The following is a 24,390-nucleotide window of genomic DNA, read 5'->3' on the forward strand; positions in this document are numbered from 1 at the left end:
GTTAGAGATAATGAAAGTACTAAAATTCGAAAGTGTCAAAAAAATGATAGTAAAGATCGCATTAGCGCAAACAAACGGAAATTATTACTCGGTTAAATAATGGAACAGCGAAAAGGGATTGAATATATTGTTCAGATTTAAACTTTAAGTTGGAGACTTGTAGATTGTCTAATTCATGTTGCTATCAGGGAAAAGTAGTGTTTCTTCCCAATTAAGAGGCATTTTTGCGAGAATTGAAAGATTTGTTGTTTGGTGGAAGTAAAATTGACATACGCGAGCAGCAGAGATGCGAAGTAGCTGGCGCGTGAAGCGACCTAGTAATTAAAATGACTAAAGTCTACTCAAGTGTGTTTTTGTTATTTCCCTTTATTGTGTTGCTAAACGTTTTAGGAAGTTTAATATGTATTTTTGTTTAGACATTTAGATATTTTTATTTTAAAGTTTAGAACAAATTTGTTTTTTCAAAAGATTTCCTTGCTTCATTCCATATGCTTTATAAGACAATCTAATTTGGAATCAAAGGTTTATAAGATGACTAAGATGCTGGTGGCTTTACATATTTGTAACAACTGAGGATCTTTCTTTTTTCAGCACGAACAGCAAAAGGCTAAAATTTGTTTCTTTTCCTTTCCCGCTTTATTGATTTATACTGTCATGCTGTGTGTTCATGGATGTGTGGTTTAATTATTTGTTATTATTTGTGCAAGTGCTCCGAGCTTATACACAGTGATGTACAACAATAAGCAAGATTTATCAAATATCACAACCAGAAAAGCACACATGACAACTGAAACCTTGAAAACCTGACCATGTATATTAAGTATTGTGTTCAGTCATGATTTTTGCTACTTTCTGCCTTTAGCATTATACTTCCCCCCCCCCAACACTTGCATTTTGTTCACTTAATTATGCTGCAGAATGTGAGGAGCTAATGCACATTATAGTAGCATTGCTCATTAATTTTCTTAAATACATGATGTTAGGTGAATTGACTTCACAACCAATTTTTGAAGTAGTAAAGACAACAAACAAACTCCTTAGAATAGTTATTTCAAGATGACAGAACTCCATTCTTAATTTTACACCTCTTCCTTTAAGTACAAGCCTACTCTCACCCAACCCATCACCTCATTTCAAGTGGTGTAATGAATCATCAGCTGTAACATATTTCAAAAAGCAAGTAAACATTCCCACAGATTATTGTTCAAAGTGTAAGCCTGCATCAAGATTAATAAAAAAAAAAAGATATTTACATTTAGACAACAGGGGGAAATGGGCATTTCTGTCAGTTGTTCTTGCAATGTGCTTTAAACAGCTACACAATGGAAAATGTATATAGCAATCTAAAACCATATCTAAACGTAATATGTTAAAATGTATAATGAAATAAATAAATGAAAGGTGATGACACTTGTAACATTTCATTTTTGTTAAATTGAAAATTTCACCCTAATACTTCTTTTAACAGAGCCTTTCAAGGTTAAAGTAATTTCCAAATAATGTAAAAGTTGTAATAGATGGACGGGTTCCCCAAATGGGATGCAGGGATACTTTGCTGGCTGGAAAGCCTGTATTAAGGATGGACACTCTAGATGGATGGACTTCCTGACCAGGACAGTTGGTGTGTCCTTTCCTGGGAGGGACAGTGAAGTGGAAGGATAGGGGGAGGCTGAATATCAGGGCTACATACTCCCCCAGGCACTAGAGGTCAGTGTCCCTTTACTGGAGCGCTCATCTGCACACCGTGGGAAAACCTGGGAATTGTAGTCCCATTAGGCATTCCTGCTGGGTGGCGTCAGAGCTGCTAAAAGGAGGTGTCTGCACTTTGAGGCATTTCCACCTGAACTAGAAGTGTTTCCAGCATGTAACGCTGTTGGTTCGGTAGTGCTCACCTCAATCTGGGAGTCGTAGTCTGGAGGAAGAGGACATGTGGTGTGCTTGTGTCTGGGGTTTGAGGCTCAGTGACACCCCCTGCACACCACAGAGTACATAACAGAACTTACAGTAATAGATGTTATTATATTTGGAGAACATGCAGGATATGTAACTCATAAAAAGGTCAGACATATACAGTCAGCATTGGCATTTAAACCTATAATATTAAGGTTCCAGTTCAGCTTCTTAGTCAGCAGACTGCAAAGCCTGTTAATATGAACAAACTTAGATTTGGACCAACAGTATGACATAAAAGGCTTTCCTTTTCAATACAAAAAATCAGAATGTACAAATATCACTGATGACAGACAATGGAGCAAATGCATCAATGAGTTCAGTGAAGCCCAACCAGTACTCTAAAACACAAGGCTGGCCACTTTAATTAACAGCAACACAGTACCATTGTGTTTGGCCTGGAAACATTTACAGGTCTGCAGATGGAATTTTGTTTACTATTGCACAAGGGGCAAACTCATAAAAAATTTGACCAGGAACTAAGTTCTCTTGTTTTGTTCTTGGTATACCAAAATACGTAAGCAGAAACCCAAACCAAATCACATGCAATGTAGAAAAATCCTGTTACAACATCATCAGGTGACATCAAAACTCTTTACAGCGTCACCTAATCCTCTGTTTATATGTCAGCTCTCCTCTGACTTTCAGGTACTCAGACTCACTGTTCTTTCCTAATCTTTTGAAACTTGTGTGTTTAAAATAAACAGAAAGAATGAACATTTAAAAAAAAAATCTGGTGCGGCAATACTTTGTATTAAAAAATGTGGTGTGAAAAAATTTCAAAGACTGCTTGAACTGGAAAGAAGCAATGGCACAGATCTTCAGATTTCTACGGTCTGGAGTTGCGACGCAGGTTCAATGTCTTGTGGAGAAACAGAGTAACCCAAACAAACAGTACTAAAACACATTAAGCTTCACAAATCCACCCCACCTTCTTCCACAAGCAGTGCTAAAAAATAAAATCAATGTCAAATACAACTAACATTACTGTAACACCAAGGTAAACCTGCAAAAAAGTAACACAACGGCTTAATGAAAAGCTTTTTTTAAGTTTATAATCCTTGACATAGATGGATCAAGACAATTCACAACCTCTGATTTTACTATTTTATGATTCAGACATAGGTTCTCATAATTATTTGGTTTTTTAACTCTTTAAGGACTAATTATTTTTTTTCCGTGTTGCCCCAAGGCTGAATATTTTTCCTAAAAACTCAGTTTTCTGAAAAGCACACAAAGCAAAGGTTTAACGTATAAATCAAAATAAAATATTTATTTATGACAAATGTCACTGTGTGAGCCTCTATATCTACATATCTATGTAACATTAGAAGCAGACAATGGTGTGCATTGCCACATTACACTGCTTGCAGAATGTGTCACACTGGTGTTGCCACAGTTTCAGACGTCTGTTGCTGCACATTCTAATGCTATATAGTATACCACATGCCAAAAAAGAGATGTTGGCATAGTCTTTCATATACAGTTTAACATATACAACTGCAGTATAATGAAAGGGTTTCCAGTTGGCAAGTGGCTGGGCATGACTGCAGAGGCAAAATACAGAGGGCAAGTGCCAAGGAAACCTCCCAAAAAGAGAGAGAGTGAGAGAGGGACAACTACACTCCCTGGGAAAGTGCAGCTTGGTATGTCAATGTGGAAATGAAAGAGCCACTAGGATGCAGCAGACCCAGCAACCACAACTTTTTTCTTCCTTGTCATTATCCCTTTGCTAGGGGTTGGCTGCTTTGACGAGTCTCTTTTATCATCGTCAATCCTCCGTCTCCACCCCCTTCAACTCCATCACCCTCATATCTGACCATTCCTTCTTTATTGCCCTTATTCACTCACCCATTTTTACTTCACAGTCTCCTTCTTGGACTGTAACTGACCCCAGGCATTTAAACTTGTCTGTCTTCTTATGAACTAAGCCCATCCTGACCTGCATTAATAGTTCCCCCCGCCCCTTCTTTATCTGCTTTTACTACGGCCTTCGATTTTCTAGCATTTACTTTCAATCCCTCCTGATCCAATTCCCCGTGATACTTATAGTAATTACTCTTCTTTGCAATTCTTCCCTCTGACTCTGCTATGATCACAAATGAAACGTACAGGGACATCATTGTAAAAGAGAGACAGAGAGTGCTGATATACTAAGAAACCTGTACTATTAACCTAAGGTTCTAGAAAGCAGAAGACCATGTAAACACCTATGATGTCTGGCTATGAAAATCTGGTAGGCAGCTAGAAGACCTTCTGGGGGGATGATAAGTGGAAGCATGGGGTTTCTCTTTATAAGACGAATCAAGTTGCCTCTTGTGAAGATACAGGGATGTTACAGATTACTGGCAAGAGGCCACAATACCCCCCCGAGTCTTTAGGTGTCATCTAACTGCTCACAGTGGAGTGAACTGTAACTCTGCTGCCCAGAAGAAACAACAGAGAATCTGGGTGTATACATAAAGTCACTATATAAAACTTGGCTAAACTAACAACACTGCTTTACTCCACACCTTTCTTCAGTATAATTTTGGGAGTTTTATATAGTGCCTGTTTCAATGTATTCAGGCAATGCAGATGAACCTTATCAACAATAACACGTCGCTCAGACTTTTTAATTTTTCCTTTAACTCCTAGCCTTATTTATAACAGAAATACAGATCATCACTAGACTGATAATTCTTGATTAAATCACCAGAATATACATATTTAAAACATCTTGGATGTGGATTTTTGTCTCCACTCTACCCCCTTCATCAATGGCTTGCCTTACACAGAGCATCTAGCTGGTACCTCTAGACCTGCATATCGCCATACCATAGCATTATGTCATATCCAGAGTATCTGCTAATCAATCTACTGAACCTGGAGCAGAATTTAAAACACATTTACAGGCTCCATGTGCAACTGACAGTACTTCTTAATTTAACATGCTTGCATACCACCTTAATGACCTGCTTATTTAGACAGACTTCATCAAAAAAGATGTTATATAAATTACAAACCGGAGGGATTCATTTAAATCGATAGTAAAATTAAAATTATGGTTTGTAACACAGCTCTGTAGGCAGCAAGACTGTATATCTCACAGCCCAAAAAATGTCAAGAAAATTTCTAAAGGATATTTGAAGCAATCCAGGTATTCATTCAAAAAGAATTTGTTTCATTTACATTTAACACAATTGACAACAGCATAACTATCTGTTTAACGCTATGGGACTTTTATCTGGTGAAGAAAGATTAGTAATACAAAGCAAATGTGAGTTATGTGGTCCTAAGGGGGTATTTTGACATCCTAATCAATGAATAAAATGTGACTCACTGCTAAAACAAATGTAAAGGAATTTTAAGAGTTTTGACTTGTTATAAGCATCAGCTTTATGGTATTTGGTGAATACTGTTGGCCCCACGATCCACAGAGCATCCCAAATTTGGACAGTACTATCTGGCATATTTTTGAATTATCTGAAAATTTTAGCAACAAACACTACAAACCTCATACAAAAATTACACACAGTTTATTTGAAAACTTACATTAGCACTCAGCTGAGTGGTGAGGGCAGAAACCTTCTCCTGCGATGCATCAAGCTCTCTGCGGAGCTTGCGAATCTGGAAGCAATTGAAAAATCTAAATTATGATAATTCAAGTAAGCTTGTAAAAGTGGTAGCATTCCAGACATAAACATCCATATTAAGCTGAACATTTCACTGCATGCATGGACACGCTGATATACATAACAAGTGATGTAAATTACTGTATATATTCTGAGAGAAAGAACTATATCCATTTTGAAAAGGCTAAACAATAAAACTGCATTATCAATAAACACAAAGTACAAGGCAAAAGGCAGATATTAGTAGGGAGTGCAAAGTTCTGTTTCTAAACATTTACCAGAAAAGCTAGCAATATAAAGGACAATCTGTGTTTAAATTGTCTCTCAGCAAAATGGCTAAAAGTAGAAGGCTTTCCTAATTTGGATAAGCATTTCTGTTTTTGTATACAATATATAATTATTTTTAGTCTTTTCAAGATGGTTCCTGCCATATTAATTTTGCTTCTTACCTCTGACTGGGACTTTTCTTCAGGCTGAGTAGAGGGAAAGAAAAAAAAACATTTAAATTATTTTTTGCCAAGGCTGAAGATACCTGATACTACAATTTTATTTCAAACAGCATTTTAAAGACCTGAAATGTGCAAATAAAAGTACAGTTTTTGGAATAGGCAGCCAACATGATCTTCCTTGCATTACTTCTCGGCACTGTTCATTTTTAATTTAGCCATCATCAATAACACTGTCATAATCTAAAACAGTCTGCTGGAAAGTACTTTTGTACTGCAGTTCAACTCGATGCACATGCCTAACTTAGGAAACTACAGAAATGTCAATATAAAGTCCAGATGCCTGGGATAGAATGGCTGCGTACCACAACATAATCTAATCAAAAGATAGGTTTGCATGTGCTATTTGTTTCAAACAGCATTGTTATTTTTTAAAACTAACTGCATCAATTTAGTACAATACACAAAAAAAAAAAAAACTCCTTCTCACCTCACCTCTAGAACTGTGTGGTGATAGAGAATGAATGGACAGTAAATGCATGACATTGCGTGCCTCACTGCTGGTGTTCTTATTTTTAGTCTTTTAGTACACATGAACTGTACTTAAGTTTTTAGCAGAGTTTAGGAGTTATTTACTTTAAATGCTGGCTCATTTAATTTCTTCTATTCTTTATGTGCCCTTCCCATGTGTACCCATTAAATGGGTAAACAGTATTTCATCAGGTATGAATATCATTCTGTACTCTTTCTTGCAAACACGACTCAATTAGAATGTGCAAAAAAGGCATTAGATATACACTGTCCACAGACAAGCACTTTGAAATTTGGAGTGTATACACACCCACAGCTACTGAAGATGGTGATGATTAACAAGAAAGTAAAATTGGGTGTTGTTAAAAAAAAAAAATAAAAAAAGCTTCATTTACTTCAGAAGCTAAAGGTGAAGACTTTTGGTTGCCTAAGTTTATTCTGTGAATGATATAAAAGAAAAAAAATCGTTCATCATTTTCCAAACCTGCATATTTAATTTCAAAGTTGGTATCAGAACCTGTTCCAGCAGTATGAGCCTCAAGGAAGAAAACACCTCTGAACAAGATGCCAGCCTAGCTCAGGCAACATTCACACTTCCTAGGCTAATTCAGTGTCACAGTGTCACTAGTGAACCTAATAAATATGCCTGAACTGGAGTAAGTGGGTTAAACTCATACAGAAATTGGGAGATTGAGCAAAATGCATTAAGATGGCAACTCAGACTCGCATTCAAGCTCAGCAACGCTAACAACTGCATTATCCAAATTATTAACCGCCCTATGGATCCAGCATCCTAGGTGTGACTGAACCCTTAGATTCTGCAGGTTTTCAATGCTCACATGTAGGTGCTGGTTAAGGTTATTGCCAATTCCAAATTGACCATGTGTGAATGAGTGCGGCTGCCAGCATGAGGGCAGATAAACTGGAGCGGAGTCAAGGGCTGTTTCCTGACTTGTACTTACTGCTGCCAGGATGAGCTCTGGCACCCCGTGACCCTGCATTGAATTAAGTTACTTTGAAAAGATTATGCTTTGTGTAGCCGCATTTTTCCTGGGTTCCCAAAATCAAGAAGGTACTGAGTTGGCAAAGTAGGATCCAGCAAGAGTCAAATGCATAACAAAAGAAATTTCTCAGCCCAATTTAGTTTGCTTTAAAAACGTTTAATGAAAATTCAAAGCAAAATGGTTCACACAAAAATAGAGAAAAAAGTTATTACACGTGCAAACTTAGCTTTTTCTTATTAAACTTCAGTTACTTTCTATACTTAAAGGTTGTGTTATTTCTCTATGGCAAACTTACATATGCTGAACTTAACACATTTAGCACATTCTATACGTATGGCACATTCAATATGCTCAATACATTCAATATGACGGTTTACAAACTGTGCCTTCCATAGCTCACCAACTGTATGGCAGACCATAAAAACTGGGACTAATCTGTAGTCAGACGGACAAGAAATAATTAGAATAATCCATTTCAATCTAACTCATGGGGGTTATGTTAGAACCTTCCATAAAGTATGCACTTAATATATGGGCAAACATTTTAACATATCTAAGAAAATACTTTTATATATTTAACATAACCTTACTAACTAATAAATGGCTCTTACACTTTATATTATAAAGTTGCAACAGTGCTCCCATATCCAATACTTAAATACATTTTGAAACAGCAAATATACAAAATAAATGACTTTATTGTACATAAATAAAAAACTAGCAGGAGAAATAACGGAGAAACCAATAAACAAAACAGCTAGCCTCAACAAGCCCATCTTTACAACGGGTATTAAACGTTCCTAGAAATGGGGTCATTACTGTGCTTTCTCCAAGCCTTCACGTCTTCTTATCATGCTGCTTTCTTCAATTTGGCCTTTGTTTTCCTGCCTTCTTCTTTAAACTCAATAAACCCTAGCAGGGACCAGCAATTTACACACCATAATTTATTTACATCCTGCCCAAACCGTGACTTGCTGCACACAATCCCAGAATCATCAGGCCACGGTGCCCTCTGGCAGACCCTGGAACCAATGCACCACCTTTTTTACTTAAAGGAGAATCTACCTTAAAATCTCTGGGCGTCCTGTCCTCAGTTACAAGCAACAGGACCCAACCTGTTGGAAAGTCTTCTGCTACCATTTCACTTTGTGCCTGCACTAGGCAAATACTCTCTTAATGATGCCAGAGGAAAATATCCTTAATTCCTCGGGTTGGAGTCAGAATTTGCACTCCAGATACCACAAAAAAACTTACACCGTTTCATTCCATTTTAAATAGTGTATTCCTGAGGTGTCACCTGTTGCATGGCTGCACTCGGGTCCTAATTTGGGATCCTGAGGTGGTTTGTCATGTGGTGGGTGCGTCAACATGCTCTATCAACACATGCTCCTAACCTCCTCCTCCTCCTTTATAAATCCTTAAAATTAAGGGTTCAATGCAGACATTTGAATTCTACAGAAATAAAACTGACACACTATAAAACAAGTATTGTTATCTATGGATTTCATTTATTCTTTGAAATAAAAAAACAAGATTGTGCCCAATTCCTTCTCTTTCAGTAGCAATCCTAGAGATAATAAGGACCCTTTAACAAGGCTCATCCATTGTACAATGTTCTAAAGGAGACCAATTTAATTCCTGCTACTCACTGGAGGTGGAAGATTTCAGTGTGGATTATGTTTCTCACATGCAATAAAAATGCTTTATTTTTAAGAAACTGAGGTATAGTGTGTGTGGAACCAACTATTGTAGGTAGCATAGAAAAATGCTTAAAACTGAGTATACAACACTGGGGCATCTGAAAGCCACGTCAGATATTAAGCGTTATGAACAGCTTACAATGCACAGGTGAATTCATGAATCTTGTTAGTCTGCTGCACAGTCAACAAGTTTATGTCACCTTCTGTACAATAAGCAGGAAGCCCACAATCCCCTTCTCTATATGTACTGTATAATTCATTGATAGATGACTGCTATTAGTAAAGTCATGGTTGAGAGATGTTCACTTACATCCAGCTCAGTTGCTACTTGTAAAATATAATTTGAATAGGTTACTTTAGTTATTTAGTTATTTTCTAAGCACAGACAAAAAGAGCACAAGCGGGTGTTGAAGGGAGAATAATTCTAGTTCAGGCATGGGACAAAAGCTACTAGCTAAGAGTTTCAAAACAAAAACATGAGGTTTTGCACAGTTGACTGTGTTGGAATTGATTGATGCGCTGATAGCAAAAATTACAGGTATCCATATGCATATGACAATCAATAGAGATTGATTTTTATTTTTCATAAACTGCACACTTTTGAATGCTTTACAGCAAATGAAAATAGATTAACACCTAGAATGTCAGTGAAAAAGTTCTACAGGTCCTCCCAGGCAGCTCTCACAAGTGACATCACCCATTAATAATACTAGGTGCGCCCAACAACAGGAATGGGTGTGCAGTCTAAAAGGCGTGAATAAATACAAAATCTGACATGATGGTTCCAATTAAATTATTTGAATCTAGATTTTCCTTATGATCAATTAAATATAGGAAAGAAATCAATGAGTGTGCTTAAAATGGAAAAATATCCCATACACATAAATCACAAAATCTATACTTGTCTAAGCAGCAGCTGTTTCTTTGTACCACTAAAATTCTGTCATTTAGAACAAGGAAAGGCTTTTGCCTCGAGCTACCTGTCTGAAGTGTCTCCTTGCAGGAAGTACTCCAGGTGAGTGTAAAGAATGCATTTGTTAAATACTTTTACTCATATTGTCTGGTGCAAGATTTATTGGTTTTGCTTCCTGTGTTAGATAATTCCAAAAACAGATGAAAAGACAACTGGGGTAGGTAGGTGTTCTGGCAAAAAGCTCATTGTCTTCCTATGTCTACCAATTTATCATTAAAATCATTAAATATACAGTATGTGTAACCATGTAGCCAGGCAATGACAAAGAATCAGAGACAAAAAATACACAATTTTTAACTGGACGACAGCAATAGCTCAGTGGAACTTTAGCAAGTGAAATATGGCAATTTAGAAGCTTCCACTTAACTTGGAGAAAACATCTCTGCCTTAAGGCAGAATGTTTATTTTAATTATATGCCTTGATTAACCGGACTGACAAATTAGGGTGATTGGTTACCAGGGAGTGTATTTTTCGTGACACTAATGCTAAGCCAACAGAAGCTTTCTTTCAACAGCCTTTAACAGTGGAAAAAAATGTGCCTCACACTTAATCCATTTGTTGTTTTAAGCAAGGTTTCTGTTTTACTACAGTGGTAGAATTGGCTGATTGTTTTTATTTTTGGGCTAAGACAAATATTACAATCGGAAACAAAAATGTGGAAACTCCCATCTTTTCTAAGAAGCATTAACTGCAGACAGTAAACAAATAATAATTTCCTGCATGCCATTTGTGTGTATGTTTCTCTTTATGAAGACAATAAGATATACTGCTTAGAGATCGTGGACATTAACAAAGAGATTAACAAACCCAATCTATAGATGAGAGTAACAGGCCAACAAACTATAAAATAAACATATGGATAAATGGGATAATATCACAGGCTTCTAAATATATTCATTATTTTGAAAACACCATTACAGAATCCACTTTATGGAGGGTTATGGAGGTTGTGGTCTATCACAGCAACAATGGTCACAATGTAGGAATGAGCCCTAGATGTGGAGTCAGTCCACAACTCACACTGTTACACATTATATATCCATACATCAGTCCTGCTTAATCTTATTTCATGGATGTGAAGAGGAACAAACTGTTCCAGCAGTTATTAAGTGAAAGAATGGGCCAACAGACCAGGTATACATTTTCATTCATTCATTTTTTCATTTTCTGAACCTGCTTATTCCAGTTTTAGAGCTGCACAGAGATGAAAGTCATACACATAAACTATAAATTCATACAAAACTATAAAAAATGTGATATGAAAAAATCTCTTTAACTAATAAAATGAATAATATGAAGTAGAATTTGAATGAAGTATTACAACAAAAATGTTTCACACATATTGTAGTAAGTTATACACAGTGGACACGTGCCTGCCTACTTTAAAAAATTACAAGTATATAATGAAATGAATGTAGCATTAAGTGGCTGTAACCTTGGAGGTTTCCCCAGAATGGGGAAGTAAAAGATAATAATAATATGTAAAGGCAACCTCAGACAACTAATGCTTAAAACTGAATCCAAGTGAACGTTTGTTAGGAAAAGTCTGAGGGCTCCTATATTATCAGATAATCAGGCACCAGCATTGCTGTTGCAGTATAAAACATAAGCTGTTTGTTAAAGGCACGCTTCAGTTATCTATGGGACGCTCTGCTAGTCACCTGTGACCAGTGTTCTTCAACAATTAGCACAACTCTAAGCCAAGAAAAAAAGTTTGCTTTTTAATGTACTGTACTACAATTTTAAAAGAGTCTTACAAGAAATCTTGGAAGAGCAGCAAAAGTCACATTTTAAACAGATAAATGAAAATAAAAAAGACTAAGTGTCCTCCATATGAAATAAATCATTTTGGCAAATTCTTCCCTTACCGTAAACTTCTCAGACACTCCTGTAAATGACACGGCTGTCATCATTTTGAAAAATGTTTCGCTGTTTTCTTTCTTCTTTTTTGACTCTACACTCACTCAGAATGTGTCTCTGGGTACTGTGCTCAGAGCTTGATTTGCGAGATCAGGTTGCAACACACCTGTCTGAGTTGTCATTTTCAACACAAAATACTTAGGGCTTGAAATCAGCCTCTGTATAAATACATGTGCATGCGTGCGCACGTTCCCAGCATCATGCTTGTGCAATTTATTGGCTTGTACATTTATGGGAGGGACGTTAATGACAGCTCTGGGTGGTTTTATTCTCAGACAAACCTAACTGTAATATATAGCACAAACCGAAGATAAATGTTATATATGTGATAAGAGTGTTTGCTAAACAGAAAAACCTTGGTATAGCCAAGCAACAAACACATTTTGGAAAATTTATGATTAAGGCTGGACTGAAGATGTACTTCTATAAAGTAATACTTTGTTTTTCTTCAAAACACATTATTATATGTCTAGTTCAGTGCAGCTGTGCACACGATTATAATTTATTTATTTAATTAAAGAAGTTAATTATAAGTGTTCACCACTTCCCATTATCAACTGATTGAAACTGTTGAAATCACTTTTTTTAAATCAAGAAGCTGTAACTTTAATTGCTACACTACGAAATCCTTTTCATCAAAGAATTTTATTCATTGTGTACATATTAACACTTTTTAAATATGGACTCCAGAGTGTCAAAAAAGCTCTTTTTTCCACATTATCTACAGATTATGCATGACCAAAAAGAATAGAAGCTCTTGTAAATAAGTTTACATTTTTTTTGACGTCTAAATCCAAAATCAGTAATTGTGATTGCAAGTCAATAAATAAATAAATAAACTGCATGAAGTCAGAAAAAACAAAAATTACTATTTTTTTTTTTTACTCTACAATATAAAGTATTGTAGAGCCTAAAAATGTCAATCTGAGGCTGGGTCAATAATAACACAGATGCAGTTTTAACTAGAAAAGAATGCAGATTTCTCAGGTCATAAAAAAACAGGTGTTGAGAATAAAACTGTAAAATGTAGCCTACAATATAAACAATATATATACGAATGGTTATAGAAAGTTAACAACAGGTAGAAAAGCCTAACACGCCAATTGCCATTGCAACTGCAGGTTATGAGACTTGTGCAGCCTCGTTGGATATTTTCCTAGTTCTGTCCAAATCCATTACAAATGATTAAGGAAGAATACAATGGAAAACTTATAAACCATATTTAATCATAAGCTGTAACAAAAAGGTGCTCTGTGCTTTTATGTCTTACGTTGCCAGTACTGGGGTTGATGGAGTAAACAACTGGATGGATAGATGGAATTATAGGGATACTACAGTGAATAGTTTAAAAGGCCTACTTTTGTGTGTGCTAAAGATACTACTGCATTTACAATCATTTATTTTAATGTTCATATTGTGCTTTATACACATGTACAAAAACATCTTTCCCCAATGAATCTCCTCTTGTTACTACCCCTGACAGGACAGTACAGATCAGGTAAGGTTGGGGAGCATGCACTGGTACAGCGTGTTGCTGCACCTACCACACAACAAAACAGCTCAGGATCCTGGTTGGCAACTCCCCTGGCAGACACGAGGTCCCCTCCGGAAATGACCATCAATCTGCCACAGTCAGGTGTTAGGTGGGCATCCCCTTGCCCTGGTCCAGCCATTCAGGCATTCAACAATGAGGATCCTGTGAGCTGGATCACCCTCAGGGAATTGCGCCACATGGCCATAGTGCCGTAACTGACACTCCCTCACAATGCAGGTAATGTGCCTCAATTGGGACTCCATGAGCAACCATTCATTTGGCACCCAAGGATTCTCCGAAAAGACATAGTACTGAAGGAGTCTAGTCTTGGTCTGAGGTCACTAAATAGTATCCATGTCTCGCAACCATATAGCAAAACAGGAAGCATAAGGACTTTAAAGATTCAGACCTTCATCCTTTATTGCAAAGATATCGGGAGAGCCACACACCCCTAACCCCTGACAAATTAAAATAAAAAAAAAAAAAAAAAAAAAAAAAAAAAAAATCCAAAGCTAATCCAGTTTATCCAGTAATGGAAAAAAGTACAGGTAGTAGTAGATTGTCAAATGTACAGAATACACTAAAATTATTAATTGCAAGTCCAATCAACATATAACTACAGTAATCCCTCGCTACTTCGTGGTTCACTTTTCACGGATTCACAACTTCGCGGATTTTACATGTAAGCATATCTAAATATATAACGCAGATTTTTCGCTGCTTCGCGGGTTTCTGCGGACAATGGGTCTTTTTACTTCTGGTATTTGCTTCCTCAACTGGTTTGCCCAGTTGATTTCATACAAGAGATGCTATTGGCGGATGGCTGAGAAGCTACCCAATCAGAGCACGCAGTTAAGTTCCTGTGTGCTGTTGATTGGCTCAGCGACGGAGTGCTGCATTAACCAGGAAGTCTCATCTCACTCATTCAGCATTAAAGTGCTCTTGCTACTGCATTCAGGGGATTATCACCTTCATCGTCATCATTTTTACTGCGCAGCATATTCATCACCATCATCACGTCATATATAGCTACGTGTACTTCGCTATACAGTAAGTGTAAACTTATCTACCGATTTCATATTGCTTAGCAGTTGTCCCTGTTATTAATAGAGTAAAGGGTGGGTTGTAAACAATACAGGGAGGGTTTAAAAACGTCCAAATACACGTTAAATAATTAAATAAATATGGTGTCCCTACTTTGCGGAAATTCAGTTATCGCGGTCGGCCTTGGAACCTATCTCCCGCGATAAGTGAGGGATTACTGTACTAGTAAAATGACATGTTAACGAAACACTGACATACTTTGTAAAATAGCTGAATTAACCCTCATCAAGTGAAATTTGTATTTTTCAATTTGAGATAATATAGTGCTACATTGGTGTGAAGAAGAAGAAAAATTAGGATTCTTACTGCCGAGTAAAACCAGACAGTACTTATCTCTGATGTAAAGGCCGTCACAACAGAGATGAGCATATTGGGATGAGAAACACTACAGAAATACCAAAAGCATCAGGCAGGAAAATAAAAATGAGTTCAGTGTTCCAGCCAGGGGTGCCACAATAGCTGCAAGTTTTTTAATTGAACTTCTCACTTAATCAGATGTCTCACTGTAGCTCTCTGTTCTTTTGCTGTTGCCATAAACCTTTAATAGTGTTAATTTTATTCTCACTGAAATTCAGAAACATAAATATAACTGCTAAGACTTTTATTGCAAAGGAATCTTTTACTTTATTTTTATTGTGTTTGTTTCATTTTAATTCACTTTGAAGTAAAGAATTTAAGGTTTAAGTGGCTGCTCAAAAATACAAAGAAAATCAGTTTGAATGATAGAGGTCTAATTCTTCTCAGTCCATTCTGTGAATTTTTGACACGAGAGAATGATAAGTAAACCCTGTGCAATGTCTAAATCGCATGTTCCATAATTCAAAGTAATCACTTTCTAATTAAGACATTAGCTGGAAAAAACATCCGCAGCCAAGACTTGAGTTACGTACCCCTAGATTAGAGGGGGATTGTAAAATTATGGATAATACATGAGGCTCTTCAAGTTTGCTTTGAGTTCAGCAAAATATTACTAAATCTCCAAAACTGATCGTTCAGTCTATAGTAGGGAGGCTCAACAAATAATTCATTGTCCTTAATCAATCATTTGAGGACCACCTGAAGAAGAGATACTGTATAACCTGGTCAAACAAATTGTGCCAGGGCTTGGATTCAGAAATAAACCAATTAGGGAGAATTCAGAAACCAATGCTTACCGTTGAGTAGATTGACGAGGTGCTGGAGACAAGAGACAAGGATGACCCATGCACTGAAAGTCAAAACAGAGACATTATGGTCAAATGAAAGAAAGACATCAGTCAAAATATGAGGATTTAATGCAATATTCCCTATTAAGTATGGAAATATCAATCAAAAGATCACCCCATCTCCACCCTTTATTCATAAGCACTCACATACAGTACACTGACTATAAATGAGGTCAATGCATATACAATGCATATAGAATGACTTACAACTCAAGTTAAATTCCCAGAATATTTCAAATGGTCTGTTTTCACAATGTGCATCAAAGATTTATTTCTGAATGTTAAAAGTTGCAATAAAAGCACAGAGCACTTCAGGTTTAGGGACAAATTCCTCCAGGCTCTGTTTATGCTCATTCCTCTTGTCAGTTTAAATGCCAACAAAAGCAGCTCAAACATGTGACCTACACCTACAGCCGTCACACAGCATCAGCACAAGCAATCATGTGACGCAGCAGTAGGTTAACAATAGTAACTGCTCCTTTACAGGCTAATCTAACACTTAATTGTTTTGTTTTGATGCACTAAATTATGCTCTTTCTGAATTGACACTCTCCCTTTACAATACACAAGCACAAGTTTCCATGGTGCTGAAAAAATAAACCAAAATATTACAACTTAGTAGACCACAAAAATGTACTATTGCTAACATTTCTCTCTCTCTCTCTCTGTAGGCAAGTTCAGATAAAATACAGAATTTTGTAAAGTAAAAATTATGAAGTCTTAAAACTACAGATCATAAAGAAGCGCAAGGAACAAGATGTATGAGCTAAAGAACCTTCTTAGCTTTTGTGTTCATTCCTTGGAAGGTAAACGGTATAATTCTAAATAACAGATCACACAGATTCAGTACAAATTATTAGTGGCTAGGAACAGAAATTCCCAAAGCTAGAGTGAGTTTTCAGAAAAACAAAAAGAAAACCTTCTCAAACCAACAGTCTTTTCTCGTGTATATCAAGAAGATAATTTCCAAGAATGGCACCACACAGCAATAGGAATTATTGCTACTTTCCATCGAACAGTAATTAAGGAATTATTGCTACTTTCCATCGAACAGTAATTAAGGAATTATTGTTACTTTCCATTGAAAAGTAATTGTTTCCATCATCTTATTCTTATGGCATAATTTCAAAATTGCCTGAAAATGACAATCTAATAGCATGGACAAATGGACAAAAGGGTGTTTGTGACTGATGGCATGAACCAAATGGTTTCTAAAAGACCTGTGGATAGTCTTAACCCCACTTCAAAACTGGGTGCAAGCAGATGATTCAATAATTCTATTTTATTGACATGGTGCATGACATCTAAATTATACAACAGCATTTGTGGATGATGGACAACCAACAATCCTGCTTATGGTGAACAAGATGAAAAATAATTTTTGACTACAGTTAAAAACTATAAATGTATTGTTTATGCAAGTCTCCTTTTTTAAACAACTAAAATTACCTATTCCAAAAACTAAAATCATTAATTGCATGATAAATGTTCATCTGCTAGTCTGGCCTTCCTTAACATACAATAGAAGAAACACTTCTCTTCTGCATGCTGAAACAAAATGCCAAAATCTCTTTAAAAAGTGAAGTACACTTCAAACCTTGGCCAACCCAATGTCACTACTGTGATCATTTGGTGTTGCAGTTATTGATCTAGGATAAAAGGTTATCATCTCTTCGTATAAAAACAATTATTGGCATTGCCAGAGTAGTGTAAAACCCAAACAAACAGGCACCAAACTCAGTATGCAGTAGACCACTGGATGTAGTGAAGTGAACTATGGTGTAAAATGAAACCATCTACATCCTCCTGCTCTTGAAAAATGTCTCCTTGCTAGATTGGTTTAACATGCTGTTCTTAAAAACCATCAATGTGCACATCAATGGTCACAAGAATAAAGTACTATCTTGAGACAGAATAAGGGAGGCATGTCCCAGATAAAATCAACAGATCTTCATGTACTGACAAACAGTAGTTCACTATACTTAGACTACATCCACACTACTACGTTTTTGTTTAAAAACACGACACAAGTCTCCGTTTTCAACTTTTGTCCACACTATTCTGCTGTTTTTAACCCCCCCGAAAACTCCGACTTTTGAAAACACTGTCAAGAACCATATGCTCCTGAAAACACCAGCTTGGTATTTCATTGTGGACAGTTGAAAATGTACAGTTATCATGTTCTGATTTGTTCATTCTTATTAAGGAGCCCTTTTCTGACTGGATCCTGCTCATAACAATGTCTCATTCCCTGACGGGTCAAACTTCATGAAAGAAAACCATGTTCCAACTTTGTCGGCATACAAGAGCTGCTTACCATGGCACTTTCTGTGTTGCCTACCTGTAGCATATATGTAAATCACGTTTTGAACATTTAAATGCTGCAAACATGTTCAAAAAGCAAATAATTTAACAGTCGCTACAGTTTTGTGATAAATCCTGAGGCTGGCGGCATTATCGTTCCTGAAAGGATTTTTCTTACCAAGGCATGCATACCCAGTGCAAGCAAACATCAACATTATACAGTCATATGAAAAAGTTTGGGAACCCCTCTTAATTCTTTGGATTTTTGTTTATCATTAGCTGAGCTTTCAAAGTAGCAACTTCCTTTTAATATATGACATGCCTTATGGAAACAGTAGTATTTCAGCAGTGACATTAAGTTTATTGGATTAACAGAAAATATACAATATGCATCATAACAAAATTAGACAGGTTGGCCACCCCAACAGAGTTATTACATCAATACTTAGTTGAGCCTCCTTTTGCACATATAACAGCCTCTAGACGCCTCCTTTAGCCTTTGATGAGTGTCTGGATTCTGGATGGAGGTATTTTTGACCATTCTTCCATACAAAATCTCTCCAGTTTAGTTCAATTTGATGGCTGCCGAGCATGAACAGCCTGCTTCAAATCATCCCATAGATTTTCGATGATATTCAAGTCAGGTGACTGTGACGGCCATTCCAGAACATTGTACTTCTCTCTCTGCATGAATGCCTTTGTAGATTTCGAACTGTGTTTTGGGTCATTGTCTTGTTGGAATATCCAACCCCTGCTTAACTTCAACTTTGTGACTGATGCTTGAACATTATCCTGAAGAATTTGTTGATATTGGGTTGAATTCATCCGACCCTCGACTTTAACATGGGCCCCAGTCCCTGAACTAGCCACACAGCCCCACAGCGTGATGGAACCTCCACCAAATTTGACAGTAGGTAGCAGGTGTTTTTCTTGGAATGCCATGTTCTTCTTCCGCCATGTAAAGTGCTTTTTGTTATGACCAAATAACTCAATTTTTGTCTCATCAGTCCAAAACACTTTGTTTCCAAAATGAATCTGGCTTGTCTAAATGAGCATTTGCATACAACAAGTGACTCTGTTTGTGGCGTGAGTACAGAAAGGGCTTCTTTCTCATCACCCTGTCATACAGATGTTCTTTGTACAAATTGCGCTGAATTGTAGAACGATGTACAGATACACCATCGGCAGCAAGATGTTCTTGCAGGTCTTTGGAGGTGATCTGTGGGTTGTCTATAACCATTCTCACAACCCTGCACATATGGCGCTCCTGTATTTTTCTTGGGCTGTTAGACCTGGGTTTAACAGCAACAGTGCCTGTGGCCTTCCATTTCCTGATTACATTCCTTACTGTTGAAACTAACAGTTTAAACCTCTGAGATAGCTTTTTGTAGCCTTCCCCTAAAGCATGATACTGAACAATCTTTGTTTTCAGATCTTTTGAGAGTTGCTTTGAGGATCCCATGCTGTCACTCTTCAGAGGAGAGTCAAAGGGAAGCACAACTTGCAATTGACCACCTTAAATACCTTTTCTCATGATTGGACACACCTGTCTATGAAGTAGGAAATGAAAGACATACCACTGTTATCTTTTCTGTTTAAAGTAAATTACTATGCAGGCAAACATTTTCATATGACTGTATGTACATTTGGTTGTGGAAGGAGATAAACAATTTTATTTGTTTATTTTCATAAACAATATGAAAATGCTAGTGTGGACAGAAATAGCTTTCGTATAAAAATGCCGTTTTTAAATGAAAATGTATTGGTGTGGTTATACCCTGACTATCATTTGCAGTGACACCTGGAATTATATTCATATATTAAAATGATACAAGTACTCTGCTTGAAAAGATGTCTGTTATGTAAGCACTACCTGGAATAAATACAAGTTTTTAGCTTCCATGAGACTCTAAAAGTTTAAACAATGTAATTTCACTTAATGGAAACAATAACAATACATTTATTTTGACCCAACTATCCAAGTAAAAACATGCACATGCTTATTGGGAAGTGAATAACTAAAAGTAATTAAGAGTAGTTTTGGGTTTAAAAAAAAAAACAAACACAGCTTCTGAATTTTAAGGTAGTCACTCTGTAATTTTTTTTTTTTTACTAGCTGGTTCAGAATCAATATTATTTATGTTATTTATGTTGTATGTTTTTGGAATGTATAGCTCTTAATTCCTCAAATGCATGATCCTTCAGTAAATTTGCTTGTATACAGTAGATACATAAAACATTTGGTGAACTCAGCAACTGTAGACCCTACGTGAGACCTTAAGGCCTAAATAAGTGAGTGAGTATGCAAGTAACAGCCTTCACTTTGATAAGTAATATGCAAGTCACATTATTATTAACATAATGTAGATAAACAGAAAACTGAAATGAAAATAAATTCACAAAGTCTAAAAATATATAAAGGCTCACAAAATTAACTGAAGAAAGGCCCCTTCCTTATACAATGATCTTCAATTTGAAATAAATCTTAATGTATATTAATGTTTGAATATTCAAAACTTAAGTAAACATTCAGAAAATTTACAATCAGTTACGCCGTAGGTTTTGCTATGTAATAATGTGGTATTTTTCAGATTGCTCATTGTTGTCTCATATTTGCACATTATTTCCATCAACAGCCATTTGGAGAGCATCTATTGTCACCACTGAAATGGACACGTTTTAGACTGGTAAGTAGAAACAGCCATATTCTTTTCAAAAATTAGCTACTATGTTCTACTTGTTTTTTCAAATAAAGCAGCCTGGGACTCTTAAAATCTGTAAACTTTAGCAGGTGGTGCCAGTTGATTTACTCTTTATGAGGTGACAGATTTTTCACATGATGCAGTCAAAGAAAAAGTGGAGAAGTGTGTACTTTACATTTTGGACGTCACACAAACAGTGAAGCTGAACAGGGCAAGTATCTCATCTTCGCTGTCGGAATCTGATTTGTTCTACTTGCTGCCAAAAGTCAAAAAATATAATGCCACTGCCAGCTTTTCAACGCACTGTACAATAGCTGACTCTGCGCTCTGGCCACAAGGGGTATACAATAACTACATTTCGTTGTACTTGTACAATGACAATAAAGTTGAATCATCAATCACCATCATCATCATTATTATTGACAAACAGTAAACTAGAGCAGTGTTAAATCTTGGTGTTTCACAAAAGGAAACAATGATTGTACTAATCGTTGCACTCTAAAGCTCAGTGAATGGATCACTCTTATTATCATACTAGCTGTATAAGCCTGTGCTGTAAAAAGCCTGGGGTCCTAGAAATTATTGAAATCGTCAGAAAAAAAATTGAAATGTAGAGATGTCAGGTAATTGAAAGGAACTACTCTGGGCATCTCTCTCCTAGGAGGATTCGTTTTGCCGACGTGCTCACATCGCTTGTGCATTAGTGGTGGGAGGAAAAATAAAAGGGATACCATTTTGCCGATGTTAGTGGCTAAGTGACATTGTCTTTCTTCTGAGGTTTCATTTTGCTGACGTGCTAGCCTCGCTTGAGCTATTAGCGGCTAAGCGAGTTTTCTGTTTCCTCGGAGGCAGAGCCCTTACCCCAACTCCACCTCTCACTTCCAGACTGGACAGACAGACACAAACACTTCCATGCGTAGACGCTTATATATAAGATTATTAAACTACTGGCCATTAAAGCTGCAACATCAAGAAAAACTTCAGATATCACAGGGATACATAGATTATTTATGATACATGTCATACAGTTTAGAAGTACAGCTATTGGTCACACATTCAGAATGCTTCATAATCAGCATTTGGCTTCCCCAACACTAGCAGAAATCACTATTTCTACATGGTCTAGTTGGATATTTCTGGAATGGCATACCATGAAGCCTCAATTTGTGCACAAAGCTCATTTTCAGTGAACACTGGTGGTCTCTTGCATGCCAGTCATCGTCCAACACGCCTCAGACATGTTCAATGGGGGACAAAGCCAGTAAATGTATCAGTCAGGGAAGAAGTGATACATTGATGTAATCCAGGAACTGTTGAAAGCTGTCATGGGGTCACTGTCATGTTGGAATATGGCACCAGGGAAAATCTGCAGACTGTTTACCACCGCTCCAACATCTCTATGATGTACCATTTGGCTGGTCAAGTTTTCAGTAATGCACACGAGGTGGGAACAGGAGTGAAACCTAATGGCACCACACACCATAATACCTAGTGCTAGACCCATATGGTACTGCAAAAGGCATGCCACCAGAAGCATTTGCTGCCTTGCAACCACAAACAGATTTGTTCATCATGGTGCAGTACATGTCAAAAAATACAATACAATGACAGTCATCCTGCCACTGGTGGTGTTTTCGGCACCTTTGTAGTTGCAGACTCTTGTAATTGAGGATCAAGGGTATCTGAAGAAAAGTGCAGCAAACGAGAAGGCACCACTGCTGCATTCAACAAACAGTGTGCGCGGACACCCGTTGATGTGTGAAAGACCCCAGACATGAAGGTTCGTTAACCAATTACACTTTTGCTTGTTTAGAATGTATGACATTGTAATCAGCAATGTATATATGGTTCCCAAAATTCTTAACCCATATTCCAATATATATGAATAAATACACACCCACAGATTGGCTAAGGCGACAAATGTTTATGCTCCAAGAACTTTATTAAGGTGGCTATTTTCAGGTTAACATTAATACTTGTGAAAGGGATAGGGGACATAATTATTAGTTAAAGTTTAAGATTGAAAATTAAAATGATATGTTACAAGTTGAGAGACTACTAAGAGATAAAAATACTTTATTTTTTGTCTCTGGAATGTGGCTACTTACAAATATCTATATGTATTTTACAGATTTCATTCTCTTCAATTTACTTTTAGCAAGAAGTAATCAACATGGTTTCCCCGAGATAATTGTTGGATATATTTAGCGTTTTACTGTTCTTATTAGTTTAATTCAGAATCTTACCTAACTGATGTCCATTAAGTATTATTCTATTAACCAATTATTGATAAGTTTATCCCCAAGTTCAGACTGGTGGATTTTGAACACATTAGATTTTGAAATACAATAATAAGCCAGATTACTTTTGAATAGTGGTCAGCCCACAAAATGGATATTGACCAAGGTGAACAAAATCAGCCATTCTGTAAATAATTCTGTAAATAAATGGTTATGCTCAACTTTATTTTTATTATTATTATTATTTTTTTGATAAAGGTGTGGTCATAGCTTTTGGTATTTAAAGTAAAATACAAAAAGATTCAACAGGTGGAAATTCTCAGACATAATTTCTTGGCAGACCACAAGGAAAGTTTTTAATAAAATCTAAACAATTCATTTTCATACTGCTATGGGGAAAAGAAACATATGTTGATACCCAGGAGGTTTCGGAATACTCAGTCAGAATTCTTTAGCTGAACCTAAAAGTTAAAATCATAAAATGAATGGGAATAATAAATCTGCTTAAGAACCTGGCCGTTACAAGAAGCAGCAATTGAGTTTTGTGTTCACCCAGACTTAAAATTTATAATCATTTTATGATGCCTACATGACGCCTTACTTTTACTTATATTCAACACTCATAACCTGGAGAACAGAGAACATACAGTACATCGAGACAAATGAACACATTATAATAAACAAACAAACAAATAAATAAATGGAATGCCAAACCCCCAACTAGCTAATCAAGTACATTCTAAAGAGCCTGATTACTCCAAAGCTGGGTGCAATCTGTTTCTCCTGGCATCCTATTAATAAAATGTAAGTCTGCATTACTAGAGCTATCAAAAAGATTCTAATTACAGCAGCATGGAAATGAAAGATACCAGTATATGATATAAAGAATAACAAGTCCTAGTAAACCATTACTTAGCTAAGTGAAGGCTCTCATTTGGACACTCACTCACTTAGCCTTAAAAGTATCAGGCAGAGTTTCCTGATTTCTGTTTCTATAAACGAATGATGTATATCCCAATCAAAGAACCTATTCATAAAAGAAAGAATTTAAAATCAACAGCTGCTGAAAACTTTCAGAAAGAAGTTCTCAAAACCCCCTAAATGTTTTTAATTGCATGCATATGATTAAAAAAGTCAGACAGCAGTTTGTAAAATTTCTTTA

The 24,390-nt window shown here is 36.5% G+C and overlaps 1 protein-coding gene across 6 annotated transcripts in view; it reads right to left on the reverse strand.

Annotated features, from left to right (window-relative positions):
* Positions 1–24,390, reverse strand: part of nav2a (neuron navigator 2a) — a 327,423-nt gene that overhangs the window by 44,513 nt on the left and 258,520 nt on the right. For all 6 annotated transcript variants that reach the window (XM_051923293.1, XM_051923294.1, XM_051923292.1 and 3 more), the window contains 3 exons: positions 15,932–15,984; positions 6,014–6,037; positions 5,485–5,559 (listed from right to left, as the gene is read on the reverse strand). In XM_051923293.1, coding sequence (XP_051779253.1) covers positions 5,485–5,559; positions 6,014–6,037; positions 15,932–15,984 — 152 coding nt within the window. The remainder of the gene's footprint in view (positions 1–5,484; positions 5,560–6,013; positions 6,038–15,931; positions 15,985–24,390) is intronic.

The sequence above is a fragment of the Erpetoichthys calabaricus genome, chromosome 2 (assembly GCF_900747795.2).
Source record: "Erpetoichthys calabaricus chromosome 2, fErpCal1.3, whole genome shotgun sequence".
Taxonomy (NCBI): Eukaryota; Metazoa; Chordata; class Cladistia; order Polypteriformes; family Polypteridae; genus Erpetoichthys; species Erpetoichthys calabaricus.